Source organism: Dendropsophus ebraccatus, chromosome 6, assembly GCF_027789765.1.
Source record: "Dendropsophus ebraccatus isolate aDenEbr1 chromosome 6, aDenEbr1.pat, whole genome shotgun sequence".
Classification (NCBI taxonomy): Eukaryota; Metazoa; Chordata; class Amphibia; order Anura; family Hylidae; genus Dendropsophus; species Dendropsophus ebraccatus.
In genome coordinates, this window is record NC_091459.1 from 736574 (window position 1) to 762186 (window position 25613).

Here is a 25613-nt window from a genome sequence, read left to right on the forward strand (position 1 = left end):
TATATTCACTCCATACACTACTGTACTGCCAACTGGTCCAACCATTATTCTGCTGTACACCCTAAAGATGTTATAAGATGGCTGCTCACTTCAAGTAAGGGATGAGAAGCTATTTTATCAAGGTTGTCAATAAGGCAAAATGATTTGTTCTCAGTTTGTGCATTGTGTTTTTTTTTTTATAAACTAATACCAGTGACCAAGTTTAAACAAGATTTTAATAGTATATTAGTCCTAGGCTAACGCCACATACGTGTTATCCAGAGTTTCCACAGAATGGAGCAGTCACAGTTTAAAAATAAAATACATTTGTAAATTTCTCCAGTGGTGTCGGATACCACAAATGATTCGGATTTTCACCTAGATGAAGGTTAGAAGTACCCGTAAGACAATGCAGAGACCTCCCAATCCCAAAGGCCTTGGGTCAATGTTCACAATGTTTCCCTTTGTAGTCTGAGGAGCAGCAAATACTGTTAAGTCGTCTTCTGCTTGTTTTCATTGTTTCCATAAGCCGAGCCTCGGTCTATTTCAGTCACTCCAATCATGCGACGCACTCCGACAGAAACTGAAATCAAACCAATATACAAGACAGAATTATTTGTTCTTTCAGTTTCAACTTAATAAATGTTGACAAGCCCTGGCGGGCAGGATCCTCTCCCTATGCAGCGGTCTGTCATTTACTCTCCTCATTATTATAACCTTCACCATGTAAATCAGCCGGGCACCGGAGATACAAAACAAATGATGAATGGAGATTGCAGAGATGCTTTATAACAAAGCTAGACTTACCAGGCCCAGTTACTGAAGATTTTTAGTCTTGTGCTGATTAGTCTGTAGGTCCTGGCTAATACAGAGTGTCACGGCTCAATGTGTCTATCAATCATAGTAACAGTTAATAAGGTTAAAAAAAAAAAAGACAAGAGGAAGGCAAAACCCCTATGAGGCAGATGCTAATTGCCCCATCACAGGGAGAGGATTCCTTCCCAACGCCAATGGCGATCCGAATAATCCCTGGATCAGCGTCCCATCACATGTAATCTACTGCCCATAACTTATAATATATTTATAGAGAAACATCCAGACCTCCCCTGTACTCATATAAACATGTGGCAGAGAGCTCCATAGTGTCACTGCTCTCCTTAGCCCCCTTGTCATGGTTAGAGGCCTAGGAGTAAGAAGATCACTAGTATATTTATACACTGGGATCAGATTGTCTCTAAAACATCTCTTCTCTAAACTAAACTTGTCTTGGCTCCTTTTCGGCAGCAGTGTTACCCAGTGTTTTATTATTTAGCTATAACTGTACTTATTATTTCTACGGCCCAAAATGCATAACCTTACATTTATCCACATTATACATCATCTGCCATTTATCTGCCCAAGCCTCCAGCTTCTCCAAATCCCTCTGTAATATATTATCCTCCTCTGTAATATATTATTATTCTCCTCTGTGGTATCCAGTTTAGTATGATCTGGTCATCACAAGGTCATTTATAAACCTTTAAAAAAAATGTGTGATCCCAAGGTGGTACCCTCCAACCTGAGTATGTTCCATCATTTACCATCCTCAGTTTGCTATCTTCCAGACAGTTTTGGTAAAGTTCACATATTTTCTCCTCGTCCCAGCATCCTCATTTTATAGACCAACCTTACATGCGGCATAGCATCAAATGCCCTAGCCATGCTGGTGCTATCTTATAGGATTTTTTTCATTAAGATACCCCAGTATACATCTCTTATATATTATACTCCAGTATACATCTCTTATATATTATATCCCAGTATACATCTCTTATATATATTATACCCAGTATACATCTCTTATATATTATACCCCAGTATACATCTCTTATATATTATACCCCAGTATACCATCTCTTATATATTATACCCCAGTATACCATCTCTTATATATTATACCCCAGTATACACCTCTTATATATTATACTCCAGTATACATCTATTATATATTATACTCCAGTATACATCTCTTATATATTATACTCCAGTATACATCTCTTATATATTATACCCCAGTATACATCTCTTATATATTATACCCCAGTATACATCTCTTATATATTATACCCCAGTATACATCTCTTATATATTATACCCCAGTATACATCTCTTATATATTATACCCCAGTATACATCTCTTATATATTATACCCCAGTATACATCTCTTATATATTATACCCCAGTATACATCTCTTATATATTATACCCCAGTATAGCATCTCTTATATATTATACCCCAGTATACATCTCTTATATATTATATCCCAGTATACATCTCTTATATATTATACCCCAGTATACATCTCTTATATATTATACCCCAGTATACATCTCTTATATATTATACCCCAGTATACATCTCTTATATATTATACCCCGGTATACATCTCATATATTATACCCCGGTATACATCTCTTATATATTATACCCCGGTATACATCTCTTATATATTATACCCCGGTATACATCTCTTATATATTATACTCCAGTATACATCTCTTATATATTATACCCCAGTATACATCTCTTATATATTATACTCCAGTATACATCTCTTATATATTATACCCCAGTATAGCATCTCTTATATATTATACCCCAGTATACACCTCTTATATATTATACTCCAGTATACATCTCTTATATATTATACCCCAGTATACATCTCTTATATATTATACCCCAGTATACATCTCTTATATATTATACCCCAGTATACATCTCTTATATATTATACTCCAGTATACATCTCTTATATATTATACTCCAGTATACATCTCATATATTATACCCCAGTATACATCTCTTATATATTATACCCCAGTATACATCTCTTATATATTATACTCCAGTATACATCTCATATATTATACCCCAGTATACATCTCTTATATATTATACCCCAGTATACATCTATTATATATTATACCCCAGTATACATCTATTATATATTATACTCCAGTATACATCTTTTATATATTATACTCCAGTATACATCTCATATATTATACCCCAGTATACATCTCTTATATATATACACCAGTATAGCATCTCTTATATATTATACCCCAGTATACATCTCTTATATATATACACCAGTATAGCATCTCTTATATATTATACCCCAGTATACATCTCTTATATATATACACCAGTATAGCATCTCTTATATATTATACCCCAGTATACATCTATTATATATTATACCCCAGTATACATCTCTTATATATTATACTCCAGTATACATCTCTTATATATTATACCCCAGTATACATCTCTTATATATTATACCCCAGTATACATCTATTATATATTATACCCCAGTATACATCTATTATATATTATACCCCAGTATACATCTCATATATATTATACCCCAGTATACATCTATTATATATTATACCCCAGTATACATCTCTTATATATTATACCCCAGTATACATCTCTTATATATTATACCCCAGTATACATCTATTATATATTATACCCCAGTATACACCTCTTATATATTATACCCCAGTATACATCTCTTATATATTATACCCCAGTATAGCATCTCTTATATATTATACCCCAGTATACATCTCTTATATATTATACTCCAGTATACATCTCTTATATATTATACTCCAGTATACATCTCTTATATATTATACCCCAGTATACATCTCTTATATATTATACTCCAGTATACAACAGATGTATACTGGTGTGTAATATATAAGAGATGTATACTGGGGTATAATATATAAGATGTATACTGGGGTATAATATATAAGAGATGTATACTGGGGTATAATATATAAGAGATGTATACTTGGGTATAACATATAAGAGATGTATACTGGAGCAGGGCCGCTTTAACCAGAGGGTACTACTACACAAGAAAAAGTATGCCAATAACAACAGTGGCACTTCCAAAAGAAAGATGTGTATATATAAATAAGTCACTTAAGGTGAAAATAAATAAGCTTTATTGGTACAAAAGAGCAAGTGAGACACACTGGATAAAAACAATTAAAATACACAAAACAGAACCAGACACTGTGCCGTGTACAGTAGGCACGGCACAAGGACAGGCCGACATATGTATGGGGGATCCTCACTGGTAAATAATTATAAAGTGAGATAGACACAAGTGCAAGGATGACGCATGATAAACAAGAAACAGGCAAAGGCCAAAAGAGAATTTGTATCACCAGATGGGAGAATCCATGTCGGCGTCCACAGCCCACGCGTTCCGTCCCCAGGCGGGACTTTCTTTCTCTTTTGGCCTTTGCCTGTTTCTTGTTTATCATGCGTCATCCTTGCACTTGTGTCTCTCACTTTATATTTACCAGTGAGGATCCCCCATACATATGTCGGCCTGTCCTTGTGCCGTGCCTACTGTACACGGCACAGTGTCTGGTTCTGTTTTGTGTATTTTAATTGTTTTTATCCAGTGTGTCTCACTTGCTCTTTTGTACCAATAAAGCTTATTTATTTTCACCTTAAGTGACTTACTTATATATACACATCTTTCTTTTGGAAGTGCCACTGTTGTTATTGGCATACTTTTTCTTGTGTAGTAGTACATTGTGGTTTCTATGCCAATCGGGTTTGAGCACTCCAGGATTTATTGCTCTGGTATACTACTGTTATCGTTCATGGTAGTGCCTTGTCTGTATTGGTAGTTCCGTAGCTTTAACCAGAGGGCACATGGTGCACGTGCACCGGGCCCACTGGTTAAAGGGGTCCACCCTGCGCAGGGCCGGCCTTTGCTATGTGCGACCATTGCGGTCGCACAGGGCTCCGGCCACCAGCCTGCCAGGGGGGGCGCCATCGGGATGGGTAAGTTACCCATCCATGGCGCCCCCTGCAGGGCCCCCCCCCGCAGGGCCCCCCCCCGCCTGCTGCTGCGCTCTGTACTGTAGCTATGAGCGCTCGTAACGAGCGCTCATAGGTACAGGCAGCAGCAGCGGCACTGACAGGTCAGGAGCCATTGGCTCCCTCCCTGTCAGTCATCCTTGTGGCCACAGGCAGTGCTTTACCTGCGGTCACAAGAGGCCGCTCTTCCGTAGTGGTATCGGCGCTGAATGACGTCACTCAGCGCCGACACCGCGAGAGGGGAGAGCGGCCTCTTGTGACCGCAGGTAAAGCACTGCTTGCGGTCACAAGGGTGAAGTGATGAGAAGAGAAGAGGAACACGCGGACCCAGGTGAGTATAAAGTGTTTTTTTTTTATTTGCTATATGGGAGGGGGGAGCACAAAGGGGGGCTATATAACGGGGGGCAGCACACAGCGGGGGTCTATACTACTAGTGGTGTCTCAGGAGGGGCCTATATACTACTGGGGGGGAGGCACACAGGGGTATATATAACTGGGGGGGCACACAGGGGGTATATATAACTGAGGGGGAGCGCACAGGGGGTATATATAACTGAGGGGGAGCGCACAGGGGGGTATATATAACAGGGGGAGCGCACGGGGGGTATATATAATTCGAGGAGGGCACAGTGGGGCTATATACTACTGGGGGTGCACAGTGGGGTATATATAACTGGGGGAGTGTACAGGGGGATATATATAACTGGGGGAGCGCACTGGGGGATATATATAACTGGGGGAGCGCACTGGGGGATATATATAACTGGGGGAGCGCACTGGGGGATATATATAACTGGGGGAGCGCACTGGGGGATATATATAACTGGGGGAGCGCACAGGGGGGATATATATAACTGGGGGAGCGCACAGGGGGTGTATATATATAACTGGGGGAGCGCACAGTGGGTATATATATAACTGGGGGAGCGCACAGGGGGTATATATAACTGGGGGAGCGCACTGGGGGATATATATAACTGGGGGAGCGCACAGGGGGTATATATATAACTGGGGGAGTGCACAGTGGGTATATATATAACTGGGGGAGCGCACAGAGGGGGGCTATATACTACTGGGGGTGCACAGGGGGGTATATATAACTGGGGGGGCGCACAGGGGGTATATATAACTGGGGGAGCGCACAGGGGGTATATATAACTGGGGGAGTGCACAGGGGGTATATATAACAGGGAGAACAGAGGGGGGCTATATACTACTGGGGGTGCACAGGGGGTATATATAACTGGGGGGGCGCACAAGGGGTATATACATAACTGGAGGAGCGCACGGGGGGTATATATATAACTGGGGGAGTGCAGAGGGGGGCTATACACAACTGGGGCGCAGGGGATATATATACACAACTGGGCGGTGCACGGGGGGTATATATAACTGGGGGGCACACAGGGGGTATATATAACTGGTATATATAACGGGGAGCGCACATGGGGGCTATATACTACTCGGAGCGCACAGGGGATATATATATATATTTAACTGGGGAATGCACAGGTTTTATATATATATATATATATATATATATATATATATATATATAAATGGGGGGGTATATATAACTGGGAAAGCGTACTGGGGGAGCACAGGGGATATATATACTACTGGGGGTGCACAGGGGGACTATATACTACTGGGGGGAGCACAGGGGATATATATATACTACTGGAGGGTGCACAGGGGGGTATATATACTACTGGGGAATGCACAGGGGACTATATACTACTGGGGGAGCACAGGGGATATATATACTACTGGAGGGTGCACAGGGGGGTATATATACTACTGGGGAATGCACAGGGGACTATATACTACTGGGGGAGCACAGGGGATATACATACTACTGTGGGTGCACAGGGGGAGTATATACTACTGGGGGAGCACAGGGGATATATATACTACTGGGGGCTGCATGGGGGGTATATATACTACTGGGGGCTGCACGGGGGGTATATATACTACTGGGGGATGCACAGGGGGTATATATAACTGGGGGAGCACAGAGGGGGCTATATACTACTGGGGGCAGCACCTAGTGGTCTATTAGTACTGGGGTAAGCACACAAGGGGTCTATATACTAGGGGCAGCACAATGGGGTCTATATACTACTGGGGGGTGCACAGGGGGTATATATACTACTGGGAGCAGCACCTTTTGGTCTATAGTACTGGGGGCAGCACACAGGTGTCTATATACTACTGGGGGCAGCACACAGCTGTGGGGGAGCACAGAGGGGTGTAACTACTATATAGGGGGGTAACTACTGTATAGGGGTACATAGGGGGGTAACTACTGTATAGGGGTACAGGGGGTGTTGGAGCCTAAAATGTTTCTCTGGCAGATTCTGGAGAGAAGATTCACAGCCAGGAGAAGACTTCATGGTGGCCCAGGCTGGATGGAGTGAAAGAAAAGGTGAAAGACTCTGATCCGAGAAGACGCCCCCGGTGAGTAAATGGATGTAACTGTTATAGGGCTGTAGCGATAGTGGTCATGGTGTGGCGGTATTATATAATGGTATCATTGGTGATATCGTTATGAGGTAATTACCATATGTATTGGGGCTCTTAATACAGTGTGGGGACATTTTCAGGGGATCATACTGTGTGTGGAGCTCCGATTCTGATAACGCTGGGTTGGGGGGGGGGGGGGCACTCTTGAGGCCTGTGCACTGGGCCCACCAATGTATTAAAACGGCCCTGTACTGGAGTATAATATATATCTCTTATATATTATACCCCAGTATACATCTTATATATAATACTCCAGTATACATCTCTTATATATTATACCCCAGTATACATCTCTTATATATTATACCCCAGTATACATCTCTTATATATTATACTCCAGTATACATCTCTTATACATTATACCCCAGTATACATCTCTTATATATTATACCCCAGTATAGCATCTCTTATATATTATACCCCAGTATACATCTCTTATATATTATACCCCAGTATACATCTCTTATATATTATACCCCAGTATACATCTCATATATATTATACCCCAGTATACATCTCTTATATATTATACCCCAGTATACATCTCTTATATATTATACTCCAGTATACATCTCTTATATATTATACCCCAGTATACATCTCTTATATATTATACCCCAGTATACATCTCTTATATATTATACCCCAGTATACATCTCTTATATATTATACCCCAGTATAGCATCTCATATATTATACCCCAGTATACATCTCTTATATATTATACCCCAGTATACATCTCTTATATATTATACCCCAGTATAGCATCTCTTATATATTATACCCCAGTATACATCTCTTATATATTATACCCCAGTATACATCTCTTATATATTATACTCCAGTATACATCTCTTATATATTATACCCCAGTATACATCTCTTATATATTATACCCCAGTATAGCATCTCTTATATATTATACCCCAGTATACATCTCTTATATATTATACTCCAGTATACATCTCTTATATATTATACCCCAGTATACATCTCTTATATATTATACCCCAGTATACATCTCTTATATATTATACCCCAGTATACATCTCTTATATATTACACCCCAGTATAGCATCTCCTATATATTATACCCCAGTATAGCATCTCTTATATATTACACCCCAGTATACATCTCTTATATATTATACCCCAGTATACATCTCTTATATATTATACCCCAGTATAGCATCTCTTATATATTATACCCCAGTATACATCTCTTATATATTATACCCCAGTATACATCTTATATATTATACCCCAGTATACATCTCTTATATATTATACCCCAGTATACATCTCCTATATATTATACCCCAGTATAGCATCTCTTATATATTATACTCCAGTATACATCACTTATATATTATACCCCAGTATACATCTCTTATATATTATACCCCAGTATACATCTCCTATATATTATACCCCAGTATACATCTCTTATACATTATACCCCAGTATACATCTCTTATATATTATACCCCAGTATACATCTCATATATTATACCCCAGTATACATCTCTTATATATTATACCCCAGTATAGCATCTCTTATATATTATACCCCAGTATACATCTCTTATATATTATACCCCAGTATAGCATCTCTTATATATTATACCCCAGTATACATCTCTTATATATTATACCTCAGTATACATCTCTTATATACAGTGGCGGTCTTTGGCACCAAGCACCCCAAGCGATCGCTTGGGGCCCCCAACATCCAGGGGGGCCCCACACTCCGCTCTTGTGCTCAAGACCGCTGGACAGGGCCGCTGCCCCGCTCGCTGCTGCCATCTGAACTGTAACTATGAGCACTCGTAATGAGCGCTCATAGTTACATGCAGCAGCATTGACAGGGCGGGAGACATTGGCCCTATTCCTGTCAGTCACTCTTGTGGCCGCAGGAAGGGTTTTCCCTGCGGTCACAAGTGGCAGCTTTGTCCTTGTGGTGCCAGTGACATCACTGGAGCATCGGCGCCAGGACAAGGGGAGTGCAGCCTCTTGTAATCGCAGGGAAAACCCTTCCTGCGGCCACAAGAGTGAAGAGAAGAGGAGACGCCCAGACCCAGGTGAGTATAAGTGTTTAATTGTGTTATATACTATATGGGAGGGGAGCACACAGGGATCTGTTTAGCTGGGGGAGCGCACATCAGGGGTCTATATAAATGGGGGGAGCACACAGGGGGGCTATATAACAGGGGGAGCACACAGGAGGGCTATAGACTACTGGGGCTTCACAGAGGGGTCTATATACTACTGGGGGCAGCACACAGGGGGCCTATATACTACTTGGGGCAGCAAAATGAGGTCTATACAACTTGGAGAGCACACAGGAGGTCTATATCCAAGTGGGGGAGCACACAGGGGGGCTATATACTACTGGTGGGGAACACAGGGGGTCTATATACTACTGGAGGAACATACAGGGGGTCTATATACTACTTGTGAGGCACACAGGTGGTCTATATATAACTGGGGGATCACACAGGGGTCTGTATACTACCGGGGCAGCACACAAGGGGTCTATATGATACTGGTGGGGCACACAGGGGGTCTATATACTACTGGGGGAACCATACAGGGGGTTTATATACTACTGGGGGAGCACACGGGGGGCTATATATAACTGGGGGAAAACACAGGGGTCTATATACTACTGGGGCAGCACACAAGGGGTCTATATAATACTGGTGGGGCACACAGGGGGTCTATATACTACTGGGGGAACCACACAGGGGGTTAATACAACTGGGGGCAGCACACAGGAGGTCTATATACTTCTGGGGGAGCACACGGGGGGCTATATATAACTGGGGGAAAACACAGGGGTCTATATCACTTACAAAACCCTCAAATACGTTACCTACTATACACTCGCCGGCGACTTTATTAGGTACAACTGCACGTTACCACTTAATTTCTAATCAGCCAATCACATGGCGGCAACTCAGTGCATTTAGGCATGTAGACATGGTCAAGACAATCTCCTGCAGTTCAAACCGAACATCAGTATGGGGAAGAAAGGTGATTTGAGGCCTTTGAACGTGGCATGGTTGTTGGTGCCAGAAGGGCTGGTCTGAGTATTTCAGAAACTGCTGATCTACTGGGATTTTCACGCACAACCATCTCTAGGGTTTACAGAGAATGGTCCGAAAAAGAAAAAACATCCAGTGAGCGGCAGTTCTGTGGGCGGAAATGCCTTGTTGATGCCAGAGGTCAGAGGAGAATGGGCAGACTGGTTCCAGCTGATAGAAAGGCAACAGTGACTCAAATAGCCAACCGTTACAGCCAAGGTAGGCAGAAGAGCATCTCTGAACGCCCAGTACGGCCAACTCTGAGGCAGATGGGCTACAGCAGCAGAAGACCACACCGGGGGCCACTCCGCTCAGCTAAGAACAGGAAACTGAGGCTACAATTTGCACAAGCTCATCGAAATTGGACAGTAGAAGATTGGAAAAACGTTGCCTGGTCTGATGAGTCTCGATTTCTGCTGCGACATTCGGATGGTAGGGTCAGAATTCGGCGTCAACAACATGAAAGCATGGATCCATCCTGCATGGATGTGCAGCCGACAAATCTGCGGTAACTGTGTGATGCCATCATGTCAATATGGACCAAAATCTCTGAGGAAGCTTCCAGCACCTTGTTGTATCTATGCCACCAAGAATTGAGGCAGTTCTGAAGGCAAAAGGGGGTCCAACCCGTTACTAGTATGGTGTACCTAATAAAGTGGCCGGTGAGTGTAGATGTTAGACTTACAGGCCTGTAGATCCCTGTAGGCCTTACATTCTCTATAATTTTGTTTTCGTTCTCATGCTTTATATCACATCCCCTGCTGATTAGACAGTGCCCCTTTGATTGTATGTTATATACAGCACTCTGGAATCAATGATGCTTTAAAACATTAATTATAAAGCTGATATACTATCGCAATGCTAAAAAAATTTGCTTTGAACAATTTTTAAAAAACACCCTGCATAATGTCAGCACACATACACTTAATAAAAATGGATTTACATTTTGCAAATTAACCCAACAAGTGTATTAGCTTCACACAACTAACAAGTGGGTTCTCCAAATTCAACACAAAATGCCATGGTAAATGACTACTGTGGTCTTACAATCTTTCAGTCCCTCTATGAGAGTACACAGTGGCAATTCTGCTGTAGAGATGAGGAAATATAGTAGTAATGAAGCAAAACGCTCATGTTGCCTGGAAAAGCTGGATGCAGTCCTGGCAGAAGTTCCCCAGGGTTGCATCCAGCTTTTCCAAGCACCCAGAGGAGTTCAAAAGGAGCAGCCTGAAAGCCAATGGCCGAGTGTAATGAATCGCTTCCTTACATTCCTACCGTCTCATCTCCAGTCTCAAGCATTGGGTGTCCGACATAACACATCAAATACCTGGGGCTGATAGTTGTAACAAATGGACCAGGCATGAGGAGGTGGATGCCCTGCATCACCGAGGAGTGTTCATGTACCCTCTCCAAGGAGTCTAAGAAGTCCCAAGCATGGGCTTCGCTTCAGGAGACCTCCAGGTTCCTAACCTTAATTGAAGGTCCCTGGTGACCACCAAGATCCAAATGGGAAGAACGTCGCCAGGGAAATGGCAGAAAGCCAAGGAGCACAGACATCATTGCTGACTCAAACACCAAAAACTGAGCACAGAGGTCTGGAGGTGATAATACCCTCACATGGTCAGCCTAGAATTCACTAGAACTTGTGTGCTGAGCCTTTACAAACAGGTGAACAGGCGTGCACCTGACACTAGAGGGAGCCCAATCCCCCAGGATTCCGGCTCAGCCCAGGCAACAAATGCTGCAAGACAAGTACAGCGAGGAAGAGCAAACAGATGGGTGAAGCGCAGTGCAACCCGCAGCAGCGACAGGATAAGGGGTGGGAGTGCATGCTGTTACACTGGGATAGCATGGTAGAGAGAGTGGTCCTCGAAGTTAAAGCGTACCCACCACAGTGCAGCCCTGGGAACTTAACTGGTAGAAGGTGAAATCTGTGATGTAGAGGGAGCAGCACAGGGTGCTCAGGGCCCCCGCAGCTCATGAAGAGGGAGTCATTCTGCAAAAAGCGGACATTGTGTGTGGGGAAACCACTTGTGTTGAGCTACTTAAATAAAATTGACAATATGTTTGGAAAATGTTTAAAAAAAATTCACCCCCCCCCCCCCCAAATTTACACAATACACACGCCACCATAGCTCATTGAGGCTTTACCGTCTACTACTTGTATGGACCGATCAGTGCTCAATAGTTATTTAGTTATTATAAAGCCAGATTATATATTCTACATCCCGGCCTGATCTGTAATTACTGCAATGATTCTAATACTCACCAATTACCATGATCAGCGCAAACGCGGCCAGTGGGAGGTATGAGCCACTGCTGATCAGATTGGCAACCACTTTGCATAGAGGATAAGATAACAAGGAGGCCCAGAACAGCCAGTTTAGTAGCGTCCATGGCCTGCGGGGGGGTATAATAGCCGTGCCGGGATAGGTTCCTGTCTTGTAGTACTCTTCTTGAAAAGCATCCTAGAAAATAACAGAACCACTATGAACCCGAGAAAGTTATAGAACCACTATAAAACCGCGAAAGTTAAAGAACCACTATAAAACCGAGAAAGTTATAGAACCACTATAAAACCGAGAAAGTTATAGAACCACTATGAACCCGAGAAAGTAACAGAACCACTATGAAACCGAGAAAATAACAGAACCACTATGAACCCGAGAAAGTAACAGAACCACTATGAACCCGAGAAAGTAACAGAACCACTATGAACCCGAGAAAATAACAGAACCACTATGAACCCGAGAAAATAACAGAACCACTATAAAACCGAGAAAGTTATAGAACCACTATAAAACCGAGAAAGTTATAGAACCACTATAAAACCGAGAAAGTTATAGAACCACTATGAACCCAAGAAAGTAACAGAACCACTATGAACCCGAGAAAGTAACAGAACCACTATGAACCCGAGAAAGTAACAGAACCACTATAAAACCGAGAAAATAACAGAACTACTATGAACCCGAGAAAATAACAGAACCACTATAAAACCGAGAAAGTTATAGAACCACTATGAACCCGAGAAAATAACAGAACCACTATAAAACCGAGAAAGTAATAGAACCACTATGAAACCGAGAAAGTAACAGAACTACTATGAACCCGAGAAAGTTATAGAACCACTATGAACCCGAGAAAGTTACAGAACCACTATGAACCCGAGAAAGTAATAGAACTACTATGAACCCGAGAAAGTAATAGAACCACTATGAACCCGAGAAAGTAATAGAACTACTATGAACCCGAGAAAGTTATAGAACCACTATGAACCCGAGAAAGTAACAGAACCACTATGAACCCGAGAAAATAACCGAACCACTATGAACCCGAGAAAGTAATAGAACCACTATGAACCCGAGAAAATAACCGAACCACTATGAAACCGAGAAAGTAACAGAACCACTATGAACCCGAGAAAGTTATAGAACCACTATGAAACCAAGATTCATGTTAAAAACGTTCAGTTAAAAAAAACTTATATGTTCCATATCCCCCAGACATTTCAAAGGAAAAGGGTTTGCCAGGGACAATGTGATAGATGGCCGATCCATTTATTTTAATCGGGCATCCATAACAGTTGTCGCCCAACGGGGGCCAAGGAGCGTGATAGCCCAGATGATGCAGCCGCAATGAAAACAGGGGGAGACATACGAAGGAGGGAGAAAAATTATCTTCCCTACCAACCCTCCTATATCTGTGTATAACGTATCACTATTAGGGACCTTGGACTTCAGGATATAGGGTGCAAACCCACTTGCCGGATCTGCAGCGAGTCTCCTTGCTGCGTTTTTGCAGGGAGACTCGTTGCAGATCCCGGCCCTATACTTTCATTAGCAGAGAAACTCGCAGCAGAGATGTACATCCCTGCTGCGATTTTGTCTGCAGCCCTCCCCATTAACCCCCCGGCCGCCGGACATTATACATTACCGGGTCCCCGTTCCTGCTTGCTTCGGGGCTCCCGATGTCTTCACGGCAAGCCCGGCCAATCAGTGCGCTGCGGCAGGGCAGCGCACTGATTGGCCGGGCATAACGTGCCGGAAGCCGCCGAAGCAAGCAGGAGCGGGGACCTGGTAATGTATATCCTGCCCGCCCCCCCTGCAGCCCCGATCGCCCCCAGCCGCATGATTGCCCCCCGCACCCCCCGGCCGTACGATAGCCCCCCGCAGCCCCGATCGCCCCCGGCCGCACAATTGCGATCGTGCGGCCGGGGGCTGTGGGGGGCCATCATGCGGCCGGGGGTCTGGGGGCGATCGGGGCTGTGGGGGGCGATCATGCGGCCGGGGGTCTGGGGGCGATCGGGGCTGCGGGGGGGCTATCGTGCAGCCGGGGGGTGCGGGGGGCGATCATGCGGCCGTGGGCGATCGGGGCTGCAGGGGGCGATCTTGCGACCCGGGGTAACAGAGTATATACCCCCAGCTCAGACTATACCCGGTGTAACAGGCCAGAGTATATACCCCCAGCTCAGACTATACCCGGTGTAACAGAGTATATACCCCCAGCCCAGACTATACCCGGTGTAACAGAGTATATACCCCCAGCCCAGACTATACCCGGGGTAACAGGCCAGAGTATATACCCCCAGCCCAGACTATACCCGGGGTAACAGGCCAGAGTATATACCCCCAGCCCAGACTATACCCGGGGTAACAGGCCAGAGTATATACCCCCAGCCCAGACTATACCCGGGGTAACAGGCCAGAGTATATACCCCCAGCCCAGACTATACCCGGTGTAACAGAGTATATACCCCCAGCCCAGACTATACCCGGTGTAACAGAGTATATACCCCCAGCCCAGACTATACCCGGTGTATATACCCCCAGCCCAGACTATACCTGGGGATAAGAGGTTTTATTATTTTTAGGGATAATGGTTTTGTGATGATTATAGCAAACTAGTATAATATACTAAGCTAATGGAAAAAAGTCAATACTTACTAAAGGAAATATTAGAAACAGATTTTATAGAGTAATTTACCTAAAACTCCTTCATAACATGAAGTGATTTTATTACTGTTTTCCAATGTTATTATATACAGGTGTATAGTGTTATACTTGGCTATGTTATTATTATATACAGGTGTATAGTGTTATACTTGGCTATGTTATTATATACAGGTGTGTAGTGTTATACTTGGCTATGTTATTATATACAGGTGTATAGTGTTATACTTGGCTATGTTATTATTATATACAGGTATATAGTGTTATACTTGGCTATGTTATTATTATATACAGGTGTATAGTGTTATACTTGGCTATGTTATTATATACAGGTGTATAGTGTTATACTTGGCTATGTTATTATTATATACAGGTGTATAGTGTTATACTTGGCTATGATATTATTATATACAGGTGTATAGTGTTATACTTGGCTATGTTATTATTATATACAGGTGTATAGTGTTATACTTGGCTATGTTATTATATACAGGTGTATAGTGTTATACTTGGCTATGTTATTATATACAGGTGTATAGTGTTATACTTGGCTATGTTATTATTATATACAGGTGTATAGTGTTATACTTGGCTATGTTATTATATACAGGTGTATAGTGTTATACTTGGCTATGTTATTATTATATACAGGTGTGTAGTGTTATACTTGGCTATGTTATTATATACAGGTGTATAGTGTTATACTTGGCTATGTTATTATATACAGGTGTATAGTGTTATACTTGGCTATGTTATTATATACAGGTGTGTAGTGTTATACTTGGCTATGTTATTATATACAGGTGTATAATGTTATACTTGGCTATGTTATTATATACAGGTGTATAGTGTTATACTTGGCTATGTTATTATATACAGGTGTATAGTGTTATACTTGGCTATGTTATTATTATATACAGGTGTATAGTGTTATACTTGGCTATGTTATTATTATATACAGGTGTATAGTGTTATACTTGGCTATGTTATTATATACAGGTATATAGTGTTATACTTGGCTATGTTATTATATACAGGTGTGTAGTGTTATACTTGGCTATGTTATTATTATATACAGGTGTATAGTGTTATACTTGGCTATGTTATTATATACAGGTGTATAGTGTTATACTTGGCTATGTTATTATTATATACAGGTGTGTAGTGTTATACTTGGCTATGTTATTATATACAGGTGTATAGTGTTATACTTGGCTATGTTATTATTATATACAGGTGTGTAGTGTTATACTTGGCTATGTTATTATATACAGGTGTACAGTGTTATACTTGGCTATGTTATTATTATATACAGGTGTGTAGTGTTATACTTGGCTATGTTATTATTATATACAGGTGTATAGTGCTATACTTGGCTATGTTATTATTATATACAGGTGTATAGTGTTATACTTGGCTGTTATTATATACAGGTGTATAGTGTTATACTTGGCTATGTTATTATATACCTATATACAGGTGTATAGTTTTATACTTGGCTATGTTATTATTATATACAGGTGTGTAGTGTTATACTTGGCTATGTTATTATATACAGGTGTATAGTGTTATACTTGGCTATGTTATTATATACAGGTGTATAGTGTTATACTTGGCTATGTTATTATATACAGGTGTGTAGTGTTATACTTGGCTATGTTATTATATACAGGTGTATAATGTTATACTTGGCTATGTTATTATATACAGGTGTATAGTGTTATACTTGGCTATGTTATTATATACAGGTGTATAGTGTTATACTTGGCTATGTTATTATTATATACAGGTGTATAGTGTTATACTTGGCTATGTTATTATTATATACAGGTGTATAGTGTTATACTTGGCTATGTTATTATATACAGGTATATAGTGTTATACTTGGCTATGTTATTATATACAGGTGTATAGTGTTATACTTGGCTATGTTATTATTATATACAGGTGTGTAGTGTTATACTTGGCTATGTTATTATATACAGGTGTATAGTGTTATACTTGGCTATGTTATTATTATATACAGGTGTGTAGTGTTATACTTGGCTATGTTATTATATACAGGTGTACAGTGTTATACTTGGCTATGTTATTATTATATACAGGTGTGTAGTGTTATACTTGGCTATGTTATTATTATATACAGGTGTATAGTGCTATACTTGGCTATGTTATTATTATATACAGGTGTATAGTGTTATACTTGGCTGTTATTATATACAGGTGTATAGTGTTATACTTGGCTATGTTATTATATACCTATATACAGGTGTATAGTTTTATACTTGGCTATGTTATTATTATATACAGGTGTATAGTGTTATACTTGGCTATGTTATTATATACAGGTGTATAGTGTTATACTTGGCTATGTTATTATTATATACAGGTGTATAGTGTTATACTTGGCTATGTTATTATATACAGGTGTATAGTGTTATACTTGGCTATGTTATTATATACAGGTGTATAGTGTTATACTTGGCTATGTTATTATTATATACAGGTGTATAGTGTTATACTTGGCTATGTTATTATTATATACAGGTGTATAGTGTTATACTTGGCTATGTTATTATATACAGGTGTATAGTGTTATACTTGGCTATGTTATTATATACAGGTGTATAGTGTTATACTTGGCTATGTTATTATTATATACAGGTGTGTAGTGTTATACTTGGCTATGTTATTATATACAGGTGTACAGTGTTATACTTGGCTATGTTATTATATACAGGTGTATAGTGTTATACTTGGCTATGTTATTATTATATACAGGTGTGTAGTGTTATACTTGGCTATGTTATTATATACAGGTGTATAGTGTTATACTTGGCTATGTTATTATATACAGGTGTATAGTGTTATACTTGGCTATGTTATTATATACAGGTGTATAGTGTTATACTTGGCTATGTTATTATATACAGGTGTATAGTGTTATACTTGGCTATGTTATTATATACAGGTGTATAGTGTTATACTTGGCTATGTTATTATATACAGGTGTATAGTGTTATACTTGGCTATGTTATTATTATATACAGGTGTGTAGTGTTATACTTGGCTATGTTATTATATACAGGTGTATAGTGTTATACTTGGCTATGTTATTATATACAGGTGTATAGTGTTATACTTGGCTATGTTATTATATACAGGTGTGTAGTGTTATATTTGGCTATGTTATTATTATATACAGGTGTATAGTGTTATACTTGGCTATGTTATTATATACAGGTATATAGTGTTATACTTGGCTATGTTGTTATTATATACAGGTGTATAGTGTTATACTTGGCTATGTTATTATATACAGGTGTATAGTGTTATACTTGGCTATGTTATTATATACAGGTGTATAGTGTTATACTTGGCTATGTTATTATTATATACAGGTGTGTAGTGTTATACTTGGCTATGTTATTATATACAGGTGTGTAGTGTTATACTTGGCTATGTTATTATATACAGGTGTGTAGTGTTATACTTGGCTATGTTATTATATACAGGTGTGTAGTGTTATACTTGGCTATGTTATTATTATATACAGGTGTATAGTGTTATACTGGGCTATGTTATTATTATATACAGGTGTGTAGTGTTATACTTGGCTATGTTATTATATACAGGTGTATAGTGTTATACTTGGCTATGTTATTATTATATACAGGTGTGTAGTGTTATACTTGGCTATGTTATTATATACAGGTGTATAGTGTTATACTTGGCTATGTTATATACAGGTGTATAGTGTTATACTTGGCTATGTTATTATATACAGGTGTATAGTGTTATACTTGGCTATGTTATTATATATACAGGTGTATAGTGTTATACTTGGCTATGTTATTATTATATACAGGTGTATAGTGTTATACTTGGCTATGTTATTATTATACAGGTGTATAGTGTTATACTTGGCTATGTTATTATATACAGGTGTATAGTGTTATACTTGGCTATGTTATTATTATATACAGGTGTATAGTGTTATACTTGGCTATGTTATTATTATATACAGGTGTATAGTGTTATACTTGGCTATGTTATTATTATATACAGGTGTATAGTGTTATACTTGGCTATGTTATTATATACAGGTGTATAGTGTTATACTTGGCTATGTTATTATATACAGGTGTGTAGTGTTATACTTGGCTATGTTATTATATACAGGTGTATAGTGTTATACTTGGCTATGTTATTATATACAGGTGTATAGTGTTATACTTGGCTATGTTATTATATACAGGTGTATAGTGTTATACTTGGCTATGTTATTATATACAGGTGTGTAGTGTTATACTTGGCTATGTTATTATATACAGGTGTGTAGTGTTATACTTGGCTATGTTATTATTATATACAGGTGTATAGTGTTATACTTGGCTATGTTATTATATACAGGTGTATAGTGTTATACTTGGCTATGTTATTATTATATACAGGTGTATAGTGTTATACTTGTCTATGTTATTTTATACAGGTGTGTAGTGTTATACTTGGCTATGTTATTATATACAGGTGTGTAGTGTTATACTTGGCTATGTTATTATATACAGGTGTATAGTGTTATACTTGGCTATGTTATTATTATATACAGGTGTATAGTGTTATACTTGGCTATGTTATTATTATATACAGGTGTATAGTGTTATACTTGGCTTTGTTATTATTATATACAGGTGTATAGTGTTATACTTGGCTATGTTATTATATACAGGTATATAGTGTTATACTTGGCTATGTTATTATATACAGGTGTATAGTGTTATATTTGGCTATGTTATTATTATATACAGGTGTATAGTGTTATACTTGGCTATGTTATTATATACAGGTGTATAGTGTTATACTTGGCTATGTTATTATATACCTATATACAGGTGTATAGTGTTATACTTGGCTATGTTATTATATACAGGTGTATAGTGTTATACTTGGCTATGTTATTATATACAGGTGTGTAGTGTTATACTTGGCTATGTTATTATATACAGGTGTATAGTGTTATACTTGGCTATGTTATTATATACAGGTGTATAGTGTTATACTTGGCTATGTTATTATTATATACAGGTGTGTAGTGTTATACTTGGCTATGTTATTATATACAGGTGTGTAGTGTTATACTTGGCTATGTTATTATTATATACAGGTGTATAGTGTTATACTTGGCTATGTTATTATTATATACAGGTGTGTAGTGTTATACTTGGCTATGTTATTATATACAGGTGTATAGTGTTATACTTGGCTATGTTATTATATACAGGTGTATAGTGTTATACTTGGCTATGTTATTATATACAGGTGTGTAGTGTTATATTTGGCTATGTTATTATTATATACAGGTGTATAGTGTTATACTTGGCTATGTTATTATATACAGGTATATAGTGTTATACTTGGCTATGTTGTTATTATATACAGGTGTATAGTGTTATACTTGGCTATGTTATTATATACAGGTGTATAGTGTTATACTTGGCTATGTTATTATATACAGGTGTATAGTGTTATACTTGGCTATGTTATTATTATATACAGGTGTGTAGTGTTATACTTGGCTATGTTATTATATACAGGTGTATAGTGTTATACTTGGCTATGTTATTATATACAGGTGTGTAGTGTTATACTTGGCTATGTTATTATATACAGGTGTATAGTGTTATACTTGGCTATGTTATTATTATATACAGGTGTATAGTGTTATACTGGGCTATGTTATTATTATATACAGGTGTGTAGTGTTATACTTGGCTATGTTATTATATACAGGTGTGTAGTGTTATACTTGGCTATGTTATTATTATATACAGGTGTGTAGTGTTATACTTGGCTATGTTATTATATACAGGTGTATAGTGTTATACTTGGCTATGTTATAATTATATACAGGTGTATAGTGTTATACTTGGCTATGTTATTATATACAGGTGTATAGTGTTATACTTGGCTATGTTATTATATACAGGTGTATAGTGTTATACTTGGCTATGTTATTATTATATACAGGTGTATAGTGTTATACTTGGCTATGTTATTATTATATACAGGTGTATAGTGTTATACTTGGCTATGTTATTATATACAGGTGTATAGTGTTATACTTGGCTATGTTATTATTATATACAGGTGTATAGTGTTATACTTGGCTATGTTATTATATACAGGTGTATAGTGTTATACTTGGCTATGTTATTATATACAGGTGTATAGTGTTATACTTAGCCAAGTATAACACTACACACCTGTATATAATAACATAGCCAAGTATAACACTATACACCTGTATATAATAATAACATAACCAAGTATAACACTACACACCTGTATATAATAATAACATAGCCAAGTATAACACTATACACCTGTATATAATAATAACATAACCAAGTATAACACTACACACCTGTATATAATAATAACATAGCCATGTTATTATTATATACAGGTGTGTAGTGTTATACTTGGCTATGTTATTATATACAGGTGTATAGTGTTATACTTGGCTATGTTATTATTATATACAGGTGTATAGTGTTATACTTGGCTATGTTATTATATACAGGTGTATAGTGTTATACTTGGCTATGTTATTATTATAGTACAGGTTGTATAGTGTTATACTTGGCTATTGTTATTATTATATACAGGTGTATAGTGTTATACTTGGCTATGTTATTATTATATACAGGTGTAGAGTGTTATACTTGGCTATGTTATTATATACAGGTGTGTAGTGTTATACTTGGCTATGTTATTATATACAGGTGTATAGTGTTATACTTGGCTATGTTATTATTATATACAGGTGTATAGTGTTTATACTTGGCTATGTTATTATATACAGGTGTATAGGTGTTATACTTGGCTATGTTATTATATACAGGTGTATAGTGTTATACTTGGCTATGTTATTATTATATACAGGTGTATAGTGTTATACTTGGCTATGTTATTATATACAGGTGTGTAGTGTTATACTTGGCTATGTTATTATATACAGGTGTGTAGTGTTATACTTGGCTATGTTATTATTATATACAGTGTATAGTGTTATACTTGGCTATGTTATTATATACAGGTGTGTAGTGTTATACTTGGCTATGTTATTATATACAGGTGTGTAGTGTTATACTTGGCTATGTTATTATATACAGGTATATAGTGTTATACTTGGCTATGTTATTATATACAGGTGTATAGTGTTATACTTGGCTATGTTATTATTATATACAGGTGTATAGTGTTATACTTGTCTATGTTATTTTATACAGGTGTGTAGTGTTATACTTGGCTATGTTATTATATACAGGTGTATAGTGTTATACTTGGCTATGTTATTATTATATACAGGTGTATAGTGTTATACTTGGCTATGTTATTATTATATACAGGTGTATAGTGTTATACTTGGCTATGTTATTATTATATACAGGTGTATAGTGTTATACTTGGCTATGTTATTATATACAGGTATATAGTGTTATACTTGGCTATGTTATTATATACAGGTGTATAGTGTTATATTTGGCTATGTTATTATATACAGGTGTATAGTGTTATACTTGGCTATGTTATTATATACAGGTGTATAGTGTTATACTTGGCTATGTTATTATTATATACAGGTGTGTAGTGTTATACTTGGCTATGTTATTATATACAGGTGTGTAGTGTTATACTTGGCTATGTTATTATTATATACAGGTGTATAGTGTTATACTTGGCTATGTTATTATTATATACAGGTGTATAGTGTTATACTTGGCTATGTTATTATATACAGGTGTGTAGTGTTATACTTGGCTATGTTATTATATACAGGTGTATAGTGTTATACTTGGCTATGTTATTATATACAGGTGTATAGTGCTATACTTGGCTATGTTATATACAGGTGTATAGTGTTATACTTGGCTATGTTATTATTATATACAGGTGTATAGTGCTATACTTGGCTATGTTATATACAGGTGTATAGTGTTATACTTGGCTGTTATTATATACAGGTGTATAGTGTTATACTTGGCTATGTTATTACATACAGGTGTATAGTGTTATACTTGGCTATGTTATTATTATATACAGGTGTATAGTGTTATACTTGGCTATGTTATTATATACAGGTGTGTAGTGTTATACTTGGCTATGTTATTATATACAGGTGTATAGTGTTATACTTGGCTATGTTATATACAGGTGTATAGTGTTATACTTGGCTATGTTATTATTATATACAGGTGTATAGTGTTATACTTGGCTATGTTATTATATACAGGTGTATAGTGTTATACTTGGCTATGTTATATACAGGTGTATAGTGTTATATTTGGCTATGTTATTATATACAGGTGTGTAGTGTTATACTTGGCTATGTTATTATATACAGGTGTATAGTGTTATACTTGGCTATGTTATTATTATATACAGGTGTGTAGTGTTATACTTGGCTATGTTATTATTATATACAGGTGTATAGTGTTATACTTGGCTATGTTATTATTATATACAGGTGTGTAGTGTTATACTTGGCTATGTTATTATTATATACAGGTGTATAGTGTTATACTTGGCTATGTTATTATTATATACAGGTGTATAGTGTTATACTGGGCTATGTTATTATTATATACAGGTGTATAGTGTTATACTTGGCTATGTTATTATATACAGGTGTATAGTGTTATACTGGGCTATGTTATTATATACAGGTGTATAGTGTTATACTTGGCTATGTTATTATATATCATGTATAAAACAGTGTATATAGGCTACACCAAGCAATAGGTAAACCGTATCCCAGCAATAGCAATAACACAATACACAATAGGATAAGCTTATAAATAAAGGGTGTTTAATCAATATACAACCATCACCAATATATACAGATTATGTCCAAGAATATAATTAATCCAAAATATTTATTGATAAGTTCAGTAGGAAATAATGCACCATGTCGTGCTCAAACTTTCCCTACGACAAACGGTCTTGTCTGGTCCAGTCCGTTCCCTAATCCATAAGGGGGACCAGTCACCAAAAGCAACAATACTGTTAGCAGTACACCGTACCAATAATAAAGTGTCAAAATCCAATAGTCTCAATAAGTACATATGGAGGAGCAATGACTATACCAACAGACCCATTCGCATATTAATCAACGTGGTCCCTATGTCGGCTACAGTTAGTCGTATTTATACTCCAATCCTTAGAAATCAACACCTCGACCCAACGCGTTTCAGCCACCTGTGATGGTGACCTCATCAGGGGTCGCCGAGGCATGCAGTAATATTCAATACATCAATTTATACAGTACATCCATTGTACAATATCACAAATCAGGGACAGCTGCGGGTTATGGCTACTCACTGTCCGAAGTACAGCTAGAGGGTAGGTCACATGTAGCAGTGGCTAATATGGACCCTGTAGGGGGATAAATGTATTAGTGTGAGTAAACCCACCCCATAGTATATATTTTAAACCAAGGTACCTCAGGCACACTATACTTACAAAAGTCCCTTCAAGCTCCTATAAAAAAGTGAGTGCCCGGAGGTCCGGAGGATGCCCGCCTGAGATGGAGATAATATAGGGTAAATCCCTCATCTGTAGCAGGTCAATAAAGTGCAGAGTGAAAGTCTCTATATGAGAAAACTTACGGAGCTCTGTTTCTGCTCTGGGTCCCGTAACTCTGCAGTGGTAGAGTGTCGGGAGTGCCGGCGGCCGTAGTATGAGTTATATGCCGCGCGGTCACGGCGTGCATGACGTCAATGAGAGGTGCCGGGAGTGCGCCAGACCCTGACCCTCCTCCGAACACGCCCCTCGGGGAGTGACCGCTCTCTGTATGGTAAACAGAGTAGCGGTGTGTTCGGCGAATGAATCCCCCGGCCCGTCAGTGCGTCCAGGCAGCAGTCCGTTATGATGACTAAACGGGCTGTCTTAAAATGTCGGCTCAGTGACGGTCTGTCTAGTGCAGTGAGTAGTGCTACTGCCAATCATATGTATAGGTCATGGGGCTAGCGAGGCAAAGCGGCTAAATATGTATTGCATGTATACTAGAAGTAGCAAGAGCTATAACAGTGTGGGGGACATGATAGATAATGGTATAAACGGACCTATGAATAACAGTGAAGTAAAAGTCTAGTATCTAT

At 38.4% G+C, this 25613-nt stretch overlaps 1 protein-coding gene across 2 annotated transcripts in view; it reads right to left on the reverse strand.

Annotated features, from left to right (window-relative positions):
* Positions 1–261: 261 nt before the first annotated feature.
* Positions 262–25613, reverse strand: part of AGPAT4 (1-acylglycerol-3-phosphate O-acyltransferase 4) — a 97402-nt gene continuing 72050 nt past the window's right edge. For both annotated transcript variants that reach the window (XM_069973363.1, XM_069973362.1), the window contains exons 7-8: positions 12768–12966; positions 262–562 (exon numbers count right to left, since the gene is read on the reverse strand). In XM_069973363.1, the coding sequence (XP_069829464.1) occupies positions 471–562; positions 12768–12966 (291 nt within the window). In that variant the 3' untranslated portion in view covers positions 262–470. The remainder of the gene's footprint in view (positions 563–12767; positions 12967–25613) is intronic.